This window comes from Cavia porcellus, unplaced genomic scaffold (genome assembly GCF_034190915.1).
Source record: "Cavia porcellus strain 051 isolate PalLab524CR breed Dunkin Hartley unplaced genomic scaffold, mCavPor4.1 scaffold_14, whole genome shotgun sequence".
In the NCBI taxonomy this organism is placed as follows: Eukaryota; Metazoa; Chordata; class Mammalia; order Rodentia; family Caviidae; genus Cavia; species Cavia porcellus.
The window spans coordinates 20,030,956-20,051,704 of NW_026947497.1; the positions used below are offsets into that span (position 1 = coordinate 20,030,956).

The following is a 20,749-nucleotide window of genomic DNA, read 5'->3' on the forward strand; positions in this document are numbered from 1 at the left end:
TATATATCTTGAAATCATTAAAATTTTTTCATTTCCTGTAATCGTCTCTAAATGCTAAGAAAAAATGTAGATCGAGTTATCAATACAGTTATTAATGGAAACTTGGTCAAAACAACACAATCAACACATCTTTATAATCATTAGATTAAAAATGCATTGCTTAATAAGAGGGATAAGTCTGGGTTCTTTTTTCTTTTTTGTTTTTTTAATTGCACCATGTATTTATGGATAGAGTTACCTCTTGCTACAATAAGCCATTAATTTTTGTCTTTTTCTTTCCTTCTTTTTAAAAATAGGTTTAACTTTTACAAAGCCATGTCTATATAAAAAAGTAGATGGTCACTGAAACTTTGTTATAAATGTTCAATTCCTCGAAATCCTTCTTGGTTACAAAGTAAAACTTGCTCAGTGATTAAAAATATTTTAAACAATGTTTAAAAGGTTCTATTAGGTACACTTTCAACGTTTAGGAATGCAAAGAATTAAAAACAGTCACATTGGACTTGTTACACAGATATTACGGTCATTTGCTCTCAGTGGCCATCTTGTGTTCTTAAATAATCTCCTTGACCCCTGGAACCAAACTTCTGCAAATCTATGTGTTTTCATAGGAAGGTTACTTAGGTCAGGCTTTGTCCATGGGCATTTTCTCGGGTTGTATTCAGGGGTAAAGTGAAGGGTGTGCTTGAAACTCCTGTCACAAGAACCCTGAGGTAGCTCCAAACACCTGTGTAAGGTCGCCCTACAGAAAACTGAGCGCCAGATAACCATCCACATGTTGCTCTGTGACAATGGCTGGCAGCATGTTCAAGTAGCTGAGAGGCCCAACTGAGTTTTACCAGACTTCTTCAGCTGCCAGAGCAGCCCTGCTTCCTCTGGCCTCGACTATATCATTGAGGCCTCAAATCGACACCAGTTTTAGCGCCTTCCTTGAGTAAGGAACTGCGCCTATGTTTACTGCGCAGGAGCAAGGGCGGGGCTCGGGCCAGGGAGACCGTTGGTGATTGGACACAGCAGACGCCGGGGGTGGGCCTCTCAGGGACGCTGTTTAAAAGACGCGCTGAGCCGCGTGTTCCAGCCTGAGAAGAGAGGTTGACGCTGGACAGAAATGGCGGCAGCGGGCGGCAGCCGGCGAACCCGTAGCCTGAGGCTTGGCCTGCCCTTGACCAGCACCCGCCTATTGGCGGGGCCCTCCCCAGAAGAAGGCGAGAAGGACAGCCTCAGTGAGTAGGAGCTGCGCTAGAATTTGGGAGGCCAACATATGCTGTGGTATTTTTTTCCTTGGCCCTGCTAAAATGATTTCTCAGGTGATCCCTGAGTAGAATTGTTTCCCCGGACAGTTGCCCTTTCTTACCCTCCTTGTAGTAGAGTTAGTGAAATGACTTCAGAAGAGTTCAGTATCTATTAAAATTCACAAAACAATCATGAAATCAATTAGAGGGACTTGGCCTCTAGCTTTGCGCGTGTCTGTGTGTAAAGGAAAATTGGAGTTTAGGCTCGTTTTATTTTTCCAGAATATTTTTGTTTTCATTTTTCAACAATTTTATAACGATCTGTAGGTGAGAAAACTTGTGACAGCAGCGACTGGTTTCAGAGGTCCAGGGTCCCCAGCTTTGCTCAGATGTTGAAAAAGAACTTGCCCGTTCAGCCAGTGGTCCAGACGGTGACTCTTCCTGCAGGATATTCCTCTGAGGGTGGCAGCCTGCTAAACATGGCCTCCAAGGTCACACAAGTGACAGGTATGCTTTCCTTTCATTTGTAGTAGCGCCTGACTGCTTCTGGATTCTGAGACGGCCAGTGTATACTTTTGAGCCCCAGGATTAAATGTTTCCCAGATACACTGTATCCACATTTCCCTGAGGCTACTTCATACCTGGAGAGGATCTGACTCCCAGCACTGAAGGGGAACCTGAGAATTCCTACCCTAGCTGCTCACATAATTCATTTCTACTTTTGCTGCTGAAGGCTTCAAGTATGTTTTATATTTTTTGATGTAAGGCCTCAGAGAAATAACTGGAGTTACATAAATTTGTATTCCAGGCACCTTTAACTCCGTGTTAAACAGAAAGTAAGGACACATGTGCTTGAAGAATTCGGTGGAACTTTATGCAGATCAAATAATTTGTAGTGCCTGACTATGGGTGGCAGTATAAAATAGTGGATGGGAGTTGTAAACCAGATTTCAGTGTTAACAGGGTTTTTCTCTGTTCTTGGCCTTTATAATACCATCTGTAGAGACTTTGATATTGCTAAAATTCCATGATTCTTTGATATCATTAGTGATGTAATAATGGTATTGCTTCTTTAGAAAATAGCTTTAGTATGATGAGTAATAGGTACAATAATAGATTGTGCCTGTTATGTGTGCCGAAATCATTCAGTAGAAATTTATGAAAAATACATATGACTAAGTTTATCTTCCACTTTTTTTATATTGATCTTGCATTCTTTTTTTTTTTTTTTTTTTTTTTTTTGTACTGGGAATTGAACTCACAACCTTGCTCTTGGCAGGCAGGCGCTTGTGCCGCTGAGCTAAATCCTCAGCCCTTATTCCATTTTTAAGGATTTAGTGCTTTTATTTTTTTTTTAACCAAATTGACAATGTAAACATTTATTTTTAGGTAATTTTCCAGAACCATTGCTTTCCAAAAATCTTTCAACTATTTCAAATCCTGTCCTTCCTCCAAAAAAAATACCTAGGGAATTTATAATGAAATACAAACGTGGAGAGATAAACCCTGTGTCAGCCTTGCACCAATTTGCACAAATGCAGCGGGTTCAGCTTGACCTTAAGGAAACTGTCACAACAGGCAAGTACAAATTTTTGGATTGGTATAATAGTACTAGAAAATATTTTTCTATTTTAAGCAGAACACTTAAGTGGTGTTACCTTTGGTTATTGCATGGACTAATAGAGAAATACTATTTTTGACTTAAACTTTTATGTTTCTGCTTTAGGCTTTTTGAGCCTCTGGAAATACAGTATATAAAATGTTTTATAGTCATGAAATAGTAATTTTTGTGTGTGGGTAGCCAAAATGAAGTCAGTCTCTTATATTATTTGGGGGTATAAATAGTTTGCGCACATAAAGCATACTTTACTAGTAGTATTAAGTCTTTGAACTAAGATGATCTTAAGAGGGTTCTGTGATTATGATCCCTAAGGAAAAACAGTTAAATAATGGCCCTTGAAATGTAAGGATTTGATGTGGAAAAAGCACTTACATAGTTGCTACTGTTTATAGACTTGTCTGTTACAATTTCTACCATGCTCCTTTAAACTTTGTACCCATGGAAGGCTACAGAAATATACATAAGTAAAATATGTGAAGCAGCTTCTGATCTCTTCATGTTATGGCAAGTAATTAAGAACAATTTTAGCAAAGTGTAATAAAAGAATGAATGCTTTTAAGAGACATTGACAGTTTAAAGCTATGAGACACAAAATAAGTCTTTAAAAAATCTTGCTGTGTGTATGTACCAGCAAGAAGTTTGATTTCTTTCATTTTTCCATGCTAATTTTTGCCAATATGAACTCAAAGCTAGAATCTTTGCAGAATGTAGAGCTATTGATTTTAGTATCCTGGTGATATCAATTTTCAGACTGTTGCTTTGAATAAAATACTAGGAAATTTAACAATTGACAAAAAATAAGTATAAAAGGTAGCTTTTTTAATATAAAAGATGGGCCTAATCTCTAAGAAATTTGTTTATTTTCCTGTATTATTCTCAGACTGCCCCAGGAAAATGTAAGCTATTGGTCCCTATAAAAGAAAAAAAATATGGAGGAAAATTTTTACTGCTCTGAGGAAACATCATTCAACAATATGGCTCATGGATTATTAAAGGCATTCATTTTATATTCAAAGCATGATTCTGAAGGTTGGGTATTGAGCCTGGATATCAATATTATGAACAAGTTCTACATGTGATATAGAATCATATTAAAGTTAGAGAATCCTGGTTAAAACTGATTGAAACCAATACTTATCAACAAATATGTGTAATATCTCCTACATAAGAATCATCTGGGTCATTTATTAAATATACAAAATGCCCTTTGGCTTATTAAATCATGAAGGATTCTAGGAAACTGAGGTCTTAGATGATAGGAGGAAAGCAGTTTACATTTACCCAGGTATAGACAAGAATTTCTGAAAAAAACTTAGGTGTATTTTTTTTAATGATTAGGTATGTGAGAAAATAAGATGGTAGGGTTTATGCATGGTGACTTTGTATTTAGTTATCCATAACCAAAATGTGGAGACTTAGGCTATAAGTCCATATACCAATAAACAAAACTTGAATCAGAAAAATCTTTAACTGATAAATTTAGATTATTCCATTTCATTTTTTCCAAAAATATTTGAAAGTAACTTTAGAAGATAGACTTTCAGTTTAATTCCTTTTTATTGTTGTGTATATTTTGCTTTCTTTGTAGGTTCCCCCTTTGTCCTCCCTAAACTATAGTGGATGTACTTGTTTATCTTAATGCCCTGATTAGTACATGGATTTTTCAAAGGAATCTCTTATGTTCTGTAATTTTTGTTAGAGGAATCTAGAGATGAGAGAAATTTAACTTTATTTGTCCTGAAGTTTTAAAAAAGAGAAATGTTACCAAAAGTCTCCTCATTTTACCTCTTATTGGTTGTTGAACAGATTAAGTGTCAACCATTATGTTAGAAACTTACTGTCGTCCCACATATGGTCCAGTCCATGCAGTATTTTGTTGCTCATTCTGACTCTGGACCCAGTCTAAAAACCTGAATCCTCAGAACTAGGTCAGGGCCCTATCCAGTTTTGATTTCAGCCCCGGTTGGCCCTACTGAGAGCCTGGTATTTTATAATAAATTGTTTTCCATAATTTTTGTACTGGAATGTTTTCCTATATACATTTTTTATAAAAATATACTGTGAATTATTGTAGCAGTCATTTTCAATTCTTTTTCAAGGTAATGTGATGGGGTCATATTTTGCTTTCTGTGCTGTGGTGGATGGCATTCAATATAAGACTGGACTGGGACAAAATAAAAAGGAGTCTAGATCCAATGCAGCGAAATTAGCTCTTGATGAGCTTCTACAATTGGATGAGCCTGAACCAAGACTTTTAGAACAATCAGGTAAATATTCTTAATTAAAAAGTATTGAAAATGTATTATTTTCCAAAAGGAATCAGATGACTTATGTTAGTAAAGTCATTTGGCAACTGTAAGATAAAAGTTATAGGAGTTGAATAATTTCTTTCATTTTCTCTGTTGATGTACTACTTAGTAGAAGTTAAAATCCTCTTGCATATTTTAGTATCAGAAGATAAAATCATATTACTAAACTGATAATTTGTCAGATTATTAGTAAGTTCAGGTGTTTTTTCTGTCATTAAATTGTTATTAAGCACATAACCTTACATATTTTACTACTAAGGATTAAATTTATAGGCAATATTTGTAAAATATGTCTTTATTAAATTTAGTAAATAGCAGTTGGTTGAAAAATGATGACCAAGGTTACTATAAAAAAACTTGAGAATGTAAACCCTAGAATCTAAGAGCTAACATTAAAATATTTACCCTGGCAGACATGTGGTTTGTCCCTTACTCCTGTTTCACTTGTAAAATGGGGACAATGATAGTAACTAGTATGATCTATGGCTGTCCTTAGGATTAAATCAATAATACATACAAAGTCCTTAATCAGTGTCTGGTGAATAAGATAAAATCAAATGATGGCTGCTATTATTAAAAATTAATTTCAAGAATATGTTAACATATACACTGGCAGTTTTTAACATTATGGTTTACCTGTGGATGAAGCAACATTTTTAAAAGAAAATATTTAAATTTGATGTTGAGCAGTGACTGTAAATTCATCATTTTAAATACAAATCTTCCCCCTAGTCTCCTTCTGAATTGTTTTTAGCCCTTTAACTTCATCCTTGTTTTCATTTCTTTCCTAGTGCTTAAAGTCTGCATGTACTTTCTTTAGTTGAAATTTTATTTTAAATATTTTTGTTTTGTTACTATTTAATTAAAGTTACTGCTTAAATTTAGTTAAAATGACATTTTGCCACAATTTATAATTTCATAGTTTTTCTCATTGTTTTTTAAATTGTCTTATTTTGGATTTAATTTAGTGTATTTTACTAGTTTTCATGTTATTTTTCATCTACCAATTTTTTAAGCATTATTAATATTTTAGGACCAGGTATAATTAGTAAATGTCTTCAAAGGGTAGGGACTAAAATTGCCATTTTTATCTTTAATGTATTGTAATGCTTTGATTGGTTTCTTAAAAGTATTTGACTTACAGAGAGTATAAGTGCAGTTGTTTTACTTTTATTATAAAACATACTTTTAAAAATTCAATATAAAATTATTCCTTTGCTCCAGCTTTATATGTCTTTTTCTAATACTAATGAAACTTCTTTGGTTATTGTATTTATCCAATAACTGTCCTGTTTTGATTTTTGAAAACGTTTCCTATAAGTATTAGTCTTTTATATAATCAAAGAATATTTTAATGTGGAAGTTTATCATTTGCATTTATTGTCTTAATCATCTGATGTCTTGTTACATGCTTTCTTTTTCATTTTTCTTTTTTGTTATGTGGGTATTTTATTTGACCTTTTTCTTCTAAATATTTGGAAAGTGATGACTAACTTGGAGGCTCATCTTTCCAATATAATTTTGAGTCCTACTTTTTATCATCTAATAATTTTGCTATCTTTCCCAAGTTTTAGATTCTTTTTCAATTATTCAGTTTTAGGGGCTATATCATGCTGTGAGTGAACAGTTCCTCCCTATCTGGAGCTTATGGACTAGCTATTTCCTCAGATTTTTTTATAGACCTGTCTTATATTCTCTACAAGTTAAAATACTTTTTGAAATCTAGTTAAAGTATATGCACAGAACTTCTTGAGCATCTACTGTAATTACCAGAAGTGAATATTGGTAATTGGATTTTTTAAAATGCTTTTCCCCTGAGGATTTTAAAAATGTTTAATATAGGGTTAGCAAATGTTTTGCTTGGAACTTGACAAAATTTAATTTCTAAACATCTGTGTTTTCTCTTGTTTGTGAAAAGTAAGGTAGCATTTCTGCAGCTACCACTTTTATATTCATTATTGTTTTTTCAAAAAAGTGCCAGTGGTGCCTTAACTACAATAACAAGTTCTTGACTGATATATTTTCTGACAGTACAGAGCCTACAAATAGTATAAGGTCATCCTTTCCCCTGTAATGTGCAACAGTTTCTTTTCCCTTTGTTCTAAACAGTTAAAGATTTACTGTTCTTCAGATGGGGCCTGTTGGAAAAGGCAAGTCACTTGGGGTATGAACTAGAAGGGTGTAACTTTTTCCTCCCTTCTCTCTTTGCTTCCTGGCTGACATGGGATTTGTAACTGTCCTCTACCCACGATCTTTCTTTCTGTCTTAACTCTTTCTGCCTTAGACCCAGATGATCACGGGCTGAATAGATGAGCTAAAACAAACCACTCATTTAAGTTGTGACTAGAGAAATGAGTTTGTTGCTATGACTGTGTCTGACCACATGGTTCAGAAATATTTGATAGCATTTCATGAGAGGAGATTAGAACAGTTTAGAGATGCCAGCTAGAAAAGTCCTAGGATACTATAAACTGAGCTTGGTGGGAGAATCAAATTCAAATCTGCTACCAAGCTCAGATATGCAAACAGTGAAGGCCAGTCCTAAGAAGTTTAAACAGCAAACAAAAATTCTTTGGCATTTAGCCTGAAAACCAAATGTATTATACCCTGGCAGAAAATTTGTCTTCATTTAGCTCATGTCTTGAGTTTTTGCAGGAAGCTGGTATTAAGCATGGTCTAGTTAATCTGGCATAGAAACTTTCAAAAGCAAGCCAATACCCAGGCCATGGCATGGATAGTGCTGGCCACTTTTATCAAGATCTATGGTGAAAATCAGAAGCAAAATGCTTCTATGAAAAATTTGCAGTTTCACCAGAAAGGAAGTGTCTATAGAGTTGAGGCAAAGGAGAGCATGCTAAAAAGTTTAGCATTAAAAAGAAACCAAGTACTTTGCATCAGGACAGTAGGAAAGATGACCAAATGCATCTCAGCAAGACCACCCATCACAGACTAAAAGATAACAAAAGTATAAGTAATTTGCTTTGAAAAGAGAGCCCTAGGATGCTCAGCTCATTCAAGGTTGTCTCAGAAAGCTTTTTCCAGAGTTCAACCATCCAGGCACTCAGAAACCACGGTAGCCCTGATCGCATGTTGTCCAGCTACTGCTCTCACTAATTTACAGACCTTGCCACTGATAACAGGCTTTATGAGTATACAGAATGCAAGTGTTAAGGGTTCAGAGAGGCTTTTATCTAAATTTCAGAAGGCCTAGGAGGCCAGGCAGTGTGCCCCTGAGAGGGTAGTCGGGGGAGATGTGAGAGTGAAGCCGAAAGTGTAGCAGAGAATCCAAGAAGTTAAAAATGCCAGGAATATGGATAGTCTACTGAGAAGAGCTGCAGATTTTGAGCAGAGCCAGCACAAGAGAGAGAGGACATGAGAGTGGCATCCAACAGAGCCACAGGGCTGGGGCCTATGGAGCTCACATCTTGCCACAGCTAGTCTGAAAATTACAGAATTTATTGTTTACCCTGCTGAATTTTGGTCTTGCATTGGTCCTTTCTCTTTTGTTATTCCTCCCTTTTTGTGCCGTTTATCTTGGAAGTATTTAACTTTCTTTTTGTTTTTTATAGGGGCTCACAGCTAAGTATTTCCCTAAAGTAGACTTTGGACTTGAATGTTTTAGCAGTACTGTTTTTGTTGAGAGTAATTTTTTTTTTTTTTTTTTTTTTTTTAATCATCGGTACCAGGGATTGAATTTACGACCACGCGCTTGCAAGGCCAGGGCTTATGCCGCTGACCTAAATCCCTAGCCCCAGCAGCACTGTTTTTATACTTCGATGTTTAGAGATGAACTAAATTGGTTTTGTATAATGAGATGAACATGAGTCTTTTGGGGTGAAGAATGTTATGCTTTACATTTAAAATGTGACCCAAAAGTTTCATGTGCTTTGAAGATGATTGGATTATGGAGGCATTATACTCATTAGTGGATTTTTTCGTTAATTGAGTTTAGTAGATAAATATGTTATTATTAGTTGGGTCCCGGTTGGAATTATAACACTGACAGTGTGCTGTTAGAAGGTGTGTCACCTTCCAATTCCTCCCTTTACTCTGCTTCCTGGCTGCCATTAATTGATCTGCATTTCTTCTGTCCGGACCTTTTACCATTCTGTTTCTGCTTTGGAGCTTGCTGACTGTGAACTGAATCCTCAAAACTCCCACGAGCCAAAATAAACCTCTCTTTTAAGTTATGAGTGCTGAGTACGTAGTACTAGACCCTAAGGAGAAAGCAACACTGAGCTAAAAGAGTTTGATGATTTAGAGTTGGCAAAAATACACAGAAAAAGTCATTCTTGGTTTATTGTTATAATAATAAAGAACCAGCTCTTTGTATGTAAAGTTTCATGTTTCCTAATGTTTGTTGTTGTTTACAGGTCCTCCTCCTATTCCTGCAGAACCCGTTGCTACACCTGAACCAACATATGTTTCAAAAGTACATTATGGTAAGAAAGTCCTAGAAATTTAAGTTCTTAGATAATTAATCCAGTTAAAAGTGTAATTAAAATATGCATAAGTATGAAGGTCTACACTGATGCTTTATTATCCAAATTTTTCATACTCAGAAAGAGGAAAATTTTTGCTTTGCTAAAAAAAAAAATAAAAGAATGGAGAAGAAAGGTTAAAGGAAGGAGTTTTTGCTTAAAATATGGTGCTTCTTCAATTTCATAAGCTTTCATAAATTTCAACTGCTTTTATGAGAATTCTTTGCTTTTGTGGTCTTGTTTCCTGATGCTTCATAGTTATTGGACAGATTCATTTCAAATAATCTATCTTTGTTCCTTTGGCAGTTATTATCTGCTCAAACCCAAGAAAGGTAAACTTCCAGTTCGTATTACTAGTTAATGGTGTAGGACCACTTGCTCCCCTGTATATTTTAATTGCCTCATTTGTAAAATGACCATTTCATGAAGTCCATTATAGAGTTTTTTGGAGATTAAATGAATTTGTGCTTGTAAACTATTTATATGTATCAATGACTGTCAACATAGCACATGCTCATCAAATAGTAACTTTCATATTTTATTAGTCTCTTCATTCAACATTGTTTGGTAGTTATATCCTTTTCCCATTGAGCTATTAATTTTGTGAAATGCAGAAAATTATTCTTAATTTCTACATCAACAATGTATTAGAAACACCTCATACTTTAGAGTACTTGTAAAAGAAAAATAAAGAAGAGCCTTTTCTTCCTTTTTATTTTCCAGGCCTGCAGGTTAGGGTTTGAAAAATTTGTGCCTATTCTAGGTCTTCTGTTATCTTTCTGAGACAAAGAAAAAGGCCCTGTATATTTCCATGCCTACATGGACCTAATGGACCAGACCATGGAAAATATGCACATTCAAAAGACAGAATCTGCCCGTAGTTAGATATAACCATTTGACCTAACAGTCATAAGAATTAATGAACAGAACAGCCCCAAGGGATCAATAAACAGAAATGATGTCTTAATATAGGAAGAGGCTCTTGTCTTTCCATTCAGTCTCTTTGGACATTTTTACTGACTAATGATGTTGAATTCCAAGGATTGGAAAATAGTATAGATTGCTGTTACCCTAAGGAAAAAAAACATTAATTGGTGAAGAAGAATTTTTTAAAAAGTACAAGATTTGAGTCCATTTTAAAAGGCTCTACTGAAGAGTCAGATGTCAGATAAGGAGAATAGAGATTATCCTTCAAACTTAATGGTTAAACTAAAAGTTTAGTATTAAAATTTTTGAAGAAAAATGAACTTGGGACCACAGAAGTCTGGATGCTTCCTTTTGGCCAAGTTATAGATAGGCGTATTTGTTTCATAGACCATCTGCTTTGCCATTTACTTCTAACTGGGCTGTGTCTTCACTAAAAATAACATTTTCACTCTGAATATCTGTTAAGTTTTTAGTGATCTGAATTGAGTTACCGAGTATCACATGCAATTAATAACTTATTATCTAAATAATGTTAACTGGCATTATTTGTGTTTTATTTTTGTCTCATCTTCATTCCCAATAATTCATGAGAGTATTCTATTAACAATTAGTGAACATGAATAGGGAAACCAATGTTGTATTATCTGCTTAGTCCTTCACACACATTAAGAACAGATTTATTAACTATTTGTTTTAATTACATGCACAATATTTATTATTTCTTTAAATATTAAATTATGATAAAGAGGTATATTGGTATGCTAGCTTTCTTTTTCTGTATTTTTTGGGGTTTCTGGGGGATCAAACCAGAGCTTTACACATACTAGATGAGCTGTCTACCTTGCTACAGTCCCATCCCCTATTTGTATATTATTGATTCCCAAATATCTTAATGATATTTCCAGTGTACAGTAAAACATTTTCTTGCATATAGAATGCTTGCAGAATACTTTCCTGTTCTATATTAAAACACAAACTAATTGCTAATTATTTACCCCATGATTAAATAAGTAATTCATAATACATTCAACCTGTGGAAACTTTAAAAAGAATGAAATAGTACTAATGTCTGTTTTTGATGTTCAAGACCAAATAAATGCAAACACTGAGATATAGCATGCCCCAGTTTTTGTTTATTAAAATAATGTATTGCTTATAGTTTCTCAAAATACCTATAATAAATTTACAATAGTAGTTTTCCTCTAGAGAGGGAAATTTGTAAATGTGTTCATTTTTTTTTTTTTAAAAAAGAATAGTTAAATTTAAAAAGGAAAGCACTAATTCAAGCTACAGTGCTTCTCCTATATCATGAATTTTGGTAATAAACACAGCCATTATTTCATTCTGCCATCTCTCAGAGCTTCATTTTTGATTAATTTTGTGACTTTTTGGAAAATATGAATTTACCTGTTTAATCACAGAGTACTAATATTTTAAAAATGCAAGTTTAATATAAACATAAACATGTAAATGGGGTAAAAATAAATTGTATCCAATTAGCAAAGTGTTAGTTGAAACTTCTAATTTTGTATTTTGTCTTTAGTGTGACTGTTAGGTTATAATTATTAAGCAAGTAAAAAGAATTTCTGCAAAAAATTATAATTATACATTTCAAATGTATGTACTATATGAGAGCAAATTATTTTCTTTTTTCCTTAAATTGACTCTGAACCACTTGTAGACCTCCAGCATTCACCATAAAACATGAAGAACCCTTGATAGTTTATAGCCAAACTTGAGAAATACTATATTAAGGATTGATTACATAAATTATCAAAGAAACTCAATAGCTTGTATTCTTTTACCTGAATACTTTAAAACTGAATAAACTCATTATGAAATAAATTAACAATTTGCTTACATTTCCCTATAAATCATTAACTAATTTATGGTAAGTTTTTAATAATAAGACATCAATGGAAAATCTCAGAGTTCTTCAAATTCATACTGGTTTTTAAAATTTTTTTTCTAGATGGGAGACATACTCAGTATTCCAAGATCTCACAGATTGTTAAAGAAACATTTAATCAACTAATTGCTAGTCAGTCACAATATCTGAAATGTAGCAATTCATTGGCTGCTTTTGTTGTTGAAAGAGGTAAGTTCAAATATTTGGGATGTGTTGGTACAAAGACTAGAATCTTAATTTGAATTATATTTTTGTAATATTTTTGTTAACTGTCTTTGCCTTTGTTGACATTGATGTACTGATTTGAAGTGACATTTTTCTAGCAGATGATTAACATTTTTAACACAAACATGCATAAAAATTTACAGATAGCAGAAAACTAATAGGATTTAGATCTTCTGAAACAGATGAGACTTAAGCTGAAATTTTAAGTATTGTTAAAGCTTTGCTATATAGAGAAAGGGAAAATGTTTTTGGAGAGAGGGATGCATATGATAAGAGAGTAGGATAAAACTAATTTTGGAATATTGAGATGAATTTATTACTAGTACACAGTAGTATATTTGCAGGAGCAATGAGAATACTGATTGATAAGACAGTAGCAGACTAAAAAGTCCCTTAACAGCCGGTCAAAAGTTAGGTTTAATAAGATTGATAATAATCTGAAAGATTTCAAACAGGAAAGGCAATGTGTTGTAATTGTTGGACCATGAGCATCAGACAGCTCTGCATTTTAAATTACTTGGGCTATTTATGTACTCAGTGTGTCTGTGCTTCAGTTTTCATCTCCGTTTCTAAAACTACAGATAATAGAAACAATAAGCTCTATGTCATGGTGTTTACAGAATTAAATGTAGCAAACTAACAAAGTAATTAGCACAATACATGGAGTTTAGTAAAAGTTTAATAAATTATGCTTGTCCTGATTAAGGTATAACATTTGATAGCAGATATTTATCTGAAGATTATAGGAGCTGAAACCAAATTAGAAAATCACATTTAGGCAGTTTTGATGGACTGCTAATAGACTTTAGATGGACATAAACAGAAAGGAAAAAAGTTCTATTTTTAAAAAAAAAATTGGTATGATAAAATGAAGGTGAAAATGAATGATAGATGATAAAAGATAAGTAAAAGTAATATTATGATTTAAAGTTTACATTGAGTAGCATTGATATATATATAGAGATTCTGGAAGCTGGTTTGAAGTTAGGTGAAGATGAATATGACTAAGAATAATGCATGTTGTTTTATAAATTGTGAGCATAAATGTGGGGTCGGAAGCCTTAGGTGAAATTATGTGAACATTCCTGGAGTAACATACAATCCATAAATATTTAAAATATATTATTAGCTCTTGTTACCTTACCTCATAATTTTTAATTGAGTCGATAAGCTGTCAAGTCTAAATGCCTTTCTCTCTCTCTGTCTAGCCAGCAAATCTTTTTCTTGCATTTGTATTCTTATTCTCTACTGTAACAATGGAGGATCTGCCTTTACAAATTAATTCTTTCACTTAAGTTTAGATTCCATTCCCTCTCACATCCTGATGAATAATTCCTTCTTTTACCTGTACTACTAAACTTAAGTATCCTGCTGAAGCACTGGAAATCAAATAACAGTTGAGAAAGCTGAGTTCTTGCTATATTTCCCCTTAAAACTCAGAGCTGATGACATCACTGTTTAATTCCACAACTTACACTGACATTGTATTATTCTACTTAAAGGTTTAGACACCTGGTTATTGAGTCAGATTCAGAATTCTCAAGCCCACATCCCTATAATAGGAATGAAATCTGAATCTGTGCTCAGATGTCCCTGAAAATATTTATTTGCTATCATCTTTCTAGTAGCCTGTAAAGCCTAGCTTCCTAAACTTCTCTCCTACAAATAAAAACAAACTTCCTTTAAACTCTTGGTACCCTCCATTGTAAATTTATAGTTATTGTTTACTTGATTTAGTGACCAGATGACATCAAGAAATTGTTTACAGTCTGTGTCCCCTCTTTATTCCAGTTTAGTTTTCTCATCTACTTCTTAGAAACTACTATTGTCAGCACTACCAACTGCATGGTGTAAAATCTAGTGAGTGGATTGTGTTCTCTATTTACTCAAGTTTCCAGAAAAATAAGTTTTACTATGTCTTCTTGTACCACATCAATACTCTTTCTAGTCTACCTACCCTACCCTTTCCTCCCCTTCACAATATTGGCCAGGAATTTTATTAAAACCTTAGATTATTAACTGTAGTCACAAAGTTGTACGTAAGGACTCCAGAACTTGCTCATTATGTAACTGTAAGTGTAATCCCTTTAATCATCTTCCCATTTTTCCAACTTCTTAACTACTCCCTTCTTTTAATCTGCATTTGATCTTTATATTCTGTGTATAATATGGTCATGCAATATTTGTCTTTATACATCTGGCTTATTGCATTTAGCATATAATCATTCATGTTTATTCATGTTGTAGAAGATGGCATGATTTCCTTGTTAAAGTCTGAAGAGCACGCCATTATATGCATATCTATATGTAATGTGGGTTATTTATGAATGTGTATGTGTAAGTATGTATATAAGTGGATATATGTCTACATGTATATCAGTTTAATTTTTCTTTTTGTAATACTGAAGATTAAAATCAGTCTGCACTGAGCTATATCTTCAGGATTTTATTTTTTATTTTGTGATAGAGTCTCACTGTTATCACTGAGTCACACAGGCTGGGTTCAAACTTGTAATCCTCTTGCGTCAGCCTCTTGAGTATAGTTTTGATTTGTATTTCTCTGATGATGAGTGATGATGAACACCTTTTCAACTATGCCCTATGTGTTTCTACTTGCAAGTTATCTTTGTATTTTCCTTTGGCCATTTTTAATATTTCTCATACTTTTAAGTTGTAGGGTATCAAACTCATTAAAGGTTTGCTAATAAATTTATCCCATTCCATTAGTTACTTTTTCATTCTGTTGTTGTTTTACTTTTCATTCTGTTGTTGTTTTACTTTGTTATACTTTGCTTTACTTTACGTTGACTCCGAAATGTAATTTTAACTGGCTTTTACTCCCTTACCTGCAATAGCTTTCCCATAGTGCTTGATTAAAATCCACAAACTCCTAGTCTGGATATATAATTCTCTTTCTTTAACCTCATCTTAAACCATTTGTTTTATTTCATTTAATGAAGCACCTGGTTTCTCTTTTTGCTCTCCTTCTGCTGTTTCTTTTGACTAGAACACTCTTTCCCTTATTTCTCATGCTATTCCCTGCTCACATTTGCAGCTTAAATTCTTTTTGCTGCTCATACCTCACACTGCAATTTAAATTTCAACTTATTAGGAAAAATTTTTAGAACTAATGTATATGAAGTAACTTGTTTCCATTCTTTTTTTTTATTTTTTATTTTTTGTCTTTTTTTCGTTTTTATTGGTACCAGGGATCAAACTCATGACTGCCTGCTTGCAAGGCAGGTGCTTATGCCGCTGAGCTAAATCCCCAGTCCCTTTGTTTTCATTCTTCGCATCAGTTCCATAATTGTTTTTCTCAAAGCACTTATCAGAATGTAGGGTTTGAATAGTTTTTGTTTTCATTTTGTTTCTTTAGTTTTGTTTTTTGAGACAGAGTCTCCCTATGTAGCTCCAGCTGGCCTCGAGTTCATGGCAGTCCTTCTGCCTCAGCCTCCTGAGTGCTAGAATTCTAGGCATGCACCACTATGCTGGGCTAGCCGTTGAGTCTTTTTTTTCTGTCTCTCCTGCTAGAAGATTCCTGATTGTCTTAATGAAATCTCTTAGAAGGTCAGATAAATCTAGATGTGTAAGAATAGTTATGTATTTAAAAGTCAAGGATATGTGATGATTCTGTTGATTGTGCTAAAATTTAGATAAAGCACCAGTATGTAAGATAGCTTGCTTTTTAAATTGAGATTCTACTTTTAAAATTTAGTTCTTAAAATAATTTATCTGAAGTTGTGGAATTATTTTTCTTTTTGGTCAAGATGTGTCACCTAATTAAAAATTATGGAATAGAGGGGTTAAAACATAAGAAAAGAGGGTTATAACAACTTACTACAACTTAACTTTTTTTTTTCCCCCAGCTGGACATCATGAAGTTGTAGCTGTGGGCACAGGTGAATACAATTGCAGCCAGTGCATTAAGCCAAATGGAAGAGTGTTACATGACACTCATGGTGTTGTAACTGCAAGAAGGTCCCTCCTTAGGTAGGGAAACAAATGTATTTAATACTACCACATAATAATGCCTCCAACCCAACATAACTGCTTATAAATGGCGTAATTTACAAATGGAAATTTACTATTCCTTGAACTGGTATCGTAGTCTCTTACTTATCCAAATCATCCAATTATTTTCATGTTACCTTTGGAAACATTGTGGTAACTGCAGCGTCTAGTGTGTGAATAGTAATGCCTTCCATTATTAACTGCTTGTAAACTAACTTCAAAAGTCCTACAGTTTTACTCAAGACATACATACCATCTTTATTTAACTGGCTAATGTTATTGGAAAATATAGCTTTATATTTGCATCAAGAATTTCACTTCTGAATTAGACATAGTTATCCAAGGACAGTATTGGAAACAGTGTTTCCATTTGCAATGTCCATGGGTTTGGTTTCTTATATAACAGAGTATCAATAACGTATTTTTCAGTCTGACAAAATCAAAGAGAAAAGACAGGGATAAAGTAAACATACTTAGTTACTTTCTCAAAGCTCTTCAGTCACTCTTCCTTTTGCAAGAGGAATTAATAATAGTTGGGAAAAAATAGGAGTGTTACTCTTTGACAATCTCTGGTAGTTCCTCCATAAGATGAAAATAAAAACTGTGGGAAGTGAATGTTACCTCTCCATTTGCTTTTGATTCTGGTAAGCCATTGACCTTTTTATCATACTTCTTATAGAAATTTTCAAATGCAAATTGGAATTAGATAATAAATTTCATCATCCAGCTTCAACAGGTACCAGCATTCTACTCTTTTTTTAAATCTCTGTACTGCCCCTTTTTGTTGTTAATATTTTCTTTGTTGGAGCATTTAAAAATAAATTTTGACATTCTATATGAAAAATGTGAGAGTTATCGCTCATAATAAAGGTAACCTTAAAAAAAGTTGGTGGAGGAATCTGTACATGTATTCATTTTATTCCTGTCTTCCTTCATACTGTTGAAATTATTTGACCTCTTTAAATCTACCTCCTCGATGCACTGTTTATTTCTTCCAATGTTTAATACATTTATATATTGGTACTTAATTTATTACATGTTTTTGTTGTTCAGAGTGAACAGAGTACATTTTAAAGTCATGTTTTCTTTAAGTGAGCAAAGCAGTACTTGTTCCTGAATTGATTAATTGTACTCTTTTAAGAGCTCTGCTTCAGTTCTTAATAGTTTGTGTTTTTTGTATTGTTTCCATGCATAAAACCACTAAGAAACAGGAGCTACTGTTGATGATGATGATGAGATTGTTGCTGAACTATTAGTGACTATTTATTTGATTAGATGAGGAGGAGGCGGCATTAAATTAAGGCAAAAGTTGGCTTTCCATCTGGTTGGCTGGGAGTACCTGAGGAAGAAAGAATGAACCAGCAGAAAAATGGATCTTTTGTGGGATGTGAGTCAGACTCAAATATGAAATAAAAGTGGAGTAGCAGTCAAGCAGTGGTATCTTAAAACAGGTCTTAAGGACAAACTGGCCTCCAGTTGAGGACTTCTTGAAAAATTTCATTACTCATTAAATCTGTATCATTTTATGATTGTTCTCATCCATGTTAAATTTTTTTCATGTACATAGACATTGTTCGTGAAACATGGATATGATGCTCATTAAGATACATTTGAATAGGTTTTATTAAGTGTGTTATATTTATTTTAGGTACTTTTATAGACAGCTTCTACTCTTCTATAGCAAAAATCCTATCATGATGGAAAAATCAATATTTTGTACAGAACCAGCTTCTGATCTCCTTACTTTGAAACAAGATATCAACATTTACCTCTATATGAACCAATTACCTAAAGGATCAGCCCAGATTAAGTCACAGTTGTAAGTATTACAGAAGGTTTTTTTCAAAGGCAACAAGTTTGTCATTGTATATATTCTGAATCTCTATAGCAGATAGAACAAACAATTTATATGTATCAAAATTCTCTTTTCAGCCTGTAGGGCACCACAGATCATTTCTGCTTGTGCTCTACCCAGTGTGATCTATGAGTTCTTAAAAATCCCATGTATTATACCAGTTTTTTTTCTATGATACTGCGCATTTTGTCTTTTATACTTTTAGACTTCCCAACTTTAGGAAAGTATTACTGTATGCACTATTCATATTTACGTTCATTGTCTAGAAAAATAAATAGTATCATGTAGTATAAAATTTAAACAATACAGACAAGCACAAAAAAGAAAGTAAAATTCACCTCAAGTCTGATCATTTAGAGAAAACTATGAGCACTATTTTGATTAAAACCTAATAATATTTTCAAAAAGCCATTTTCCATACAGAGAAATTTCAATAAAGATAATTTTGGATTTTATTATTTTAACATTTTATGAAGTAAATATTAAATAAAAATTAACTTTTTTCTTTTTTCCATTTCATTTTGTAGTTTTAAAAATTTTCACAGAGAAGAGAAATAATTTACAAGTTATGATAAGGACAAAATGAATATTCATTTGATTTTTAAGACACATAAACAGTGGTAAAATAATGAAATTATCTGTGCTAGAGTTCTAAATATGATTGCTTTCTGTTTTTTGTCAATATATGGCATAATCAATTTATCCTCCTTGGCTTTGTGTTTGCATCTGTGTTACTAGAATTAAATATATATTATACCAAGAAACTAAACATTGTTGAGAATGATAGTAGGTATGTGTATTGTCAATTATATTTTTTTAACAGCAGAAACTTTTTTTCTTTCTCTAGGCGTCTTAACCCAAATTCTGTATCTGCATTTGAAGCCAATGAAGAACTGAGTCTCCATGTGGCTGTTGGAGGCAAAATTTATCTAACTGTTTACTCTCCTGCAGACGTTGTTAATAGAGTGAACAGTATGTCTTCAAGTGACAAGTTAACAAGATGGGAGATTCTTGGTGTACAGGGAGCATTGCTGAGTCACTTTATACAGCCAGTTTATATCAGTAATATACTTGTTGGTAAGTGGGATTTCAGCACCTCCTGGCCCCTTTCAGTAAATTCTCATACTATCAGTTTGGAATTAGTTTTGCATACGTGAAACTGTAAGGTCAAAACACCAATCCACTTTTTGGCTGAACTGTTTGTTTTGTGGTAACTTGTAATCACACATATATGACTTTTGTCATTTTACCAAGGGGTGAAGAATTAATATTTCAGCTTAACCAATTAGACATATTCTGTATTGAACTTTTGTTTGCATAGTATCTATTACTCCCTCCACTTTCTTTGGGATGAAGTTGGTTTCTTAAACTTACTAAATCCAGAAGCTTGTCTATACTGTATTTATTCATCTTTGAAGTATGGAAAATATTAAAAGCCTATTTTGGTTCTTTCCTATCCTTATTTTTTCCTTATAATTGGCCCATTGAATATGAAGTAGCTAGAATGCAAAATAAATACATAAATTACTAATTTATGTCTTTCATTAATATATTTAAGAATGATGAATTTATATTTGGATGGACTGCCGATATATCTCGTTAATAGTTTTGTGTTCATTTCTTAATTTTCATATGACCTTGGTGAAATAATTTACTACTATCACTTGGCTTCTTTTTGGTTATTGTTAATTTTGAAATGAATCCATAACAAGCTTTAGATTCTCATTTAGTAATATTTTTATTTTAGTCCTAATCTGGATTTTTTGTTTGTTTTACCGTGTTCCATATATTTTATAACAATATCTTAGGAGTTTCTCTTATTTGTATTATTTTTTCATGCTTTGTATGCATGCAAAGTGTTATGAAAAGAAAAATGGTTATTATTTTGCTTTTAGGCTAATTTTATTTGAATAATAAATATGTTACTTGAATTATAATTCAAAAGACTCAAAAGAGCATACTCACCAGAGTCTCCCTCCCATTCTAGTGCTCCAGGCACCAATTTGACTTCTGTAGAAGCATAACTTATTAGTCTTTTGTTTTTATTTGCATTAAAAGTTATATTTTGCTTATAGAAGTATAAATATTAATGTGTATGTTCTTCTGTATTCTTTTTTCTATTTGGTTTTTCAGTGATTTTTTTTCGATTTTATAGTACACCCTCAAAAGAATGTTTCCT

At 33.1% G+C, this 20,749-nt stretch overlaps 1 protein-coding gene across 2 annotated transcripts in view; it reads left to right on the forward strand.

The window, feature by feature from the left end:
* Positions 1-1,011: 1,011 nt before the first annotated feature.
* Adad1 (adenosine deaminase domain containing 1) overlaps positions 1,012-20,749 on the forward strand; it is a 38,133-nt gene continuing 18,395 nt past the window's right edge. For both annotated transcript variants that reach the window (XR_010051440.1, XM_063260737.1), the window contains exons 1-9: positions 1,012-1,223; positions 1,560-1,739; positions 2,622-2,810; positions 4,953-5,120; positions 9,536-9,604; positions 12,543-12,668; positions 16,571-16,694; positions 18,364-18,534; positions 19,418-19,647. Coding sequence is in view for 1 of the 2 variants with exons in the window: in XM_063260737.1 (XP_063116807.1) it covers positions 1,109-1,223; positions 1,560-1,739; positions 2,622-2,810; positions 4,953-5,120; positions 9,536-9,604; positions 12,543-12,668; positions 16,571-16,694; positions 18,364-18,534; positions 19,418-19,647 (1,372 nt within the window). In the remaining variant the exon portion in view is untranslated. The remainder of the gene's footprint in view (positions 1,224-1,559; positions 1,740-2,621; positions 2,811-4,952; positions 5,121-9,535; positions 9,605-12,542; positions 12,669-16,570; positions 16,695-18,363; positions 18,535-19,417; positions 19,648-20,749) is intronic.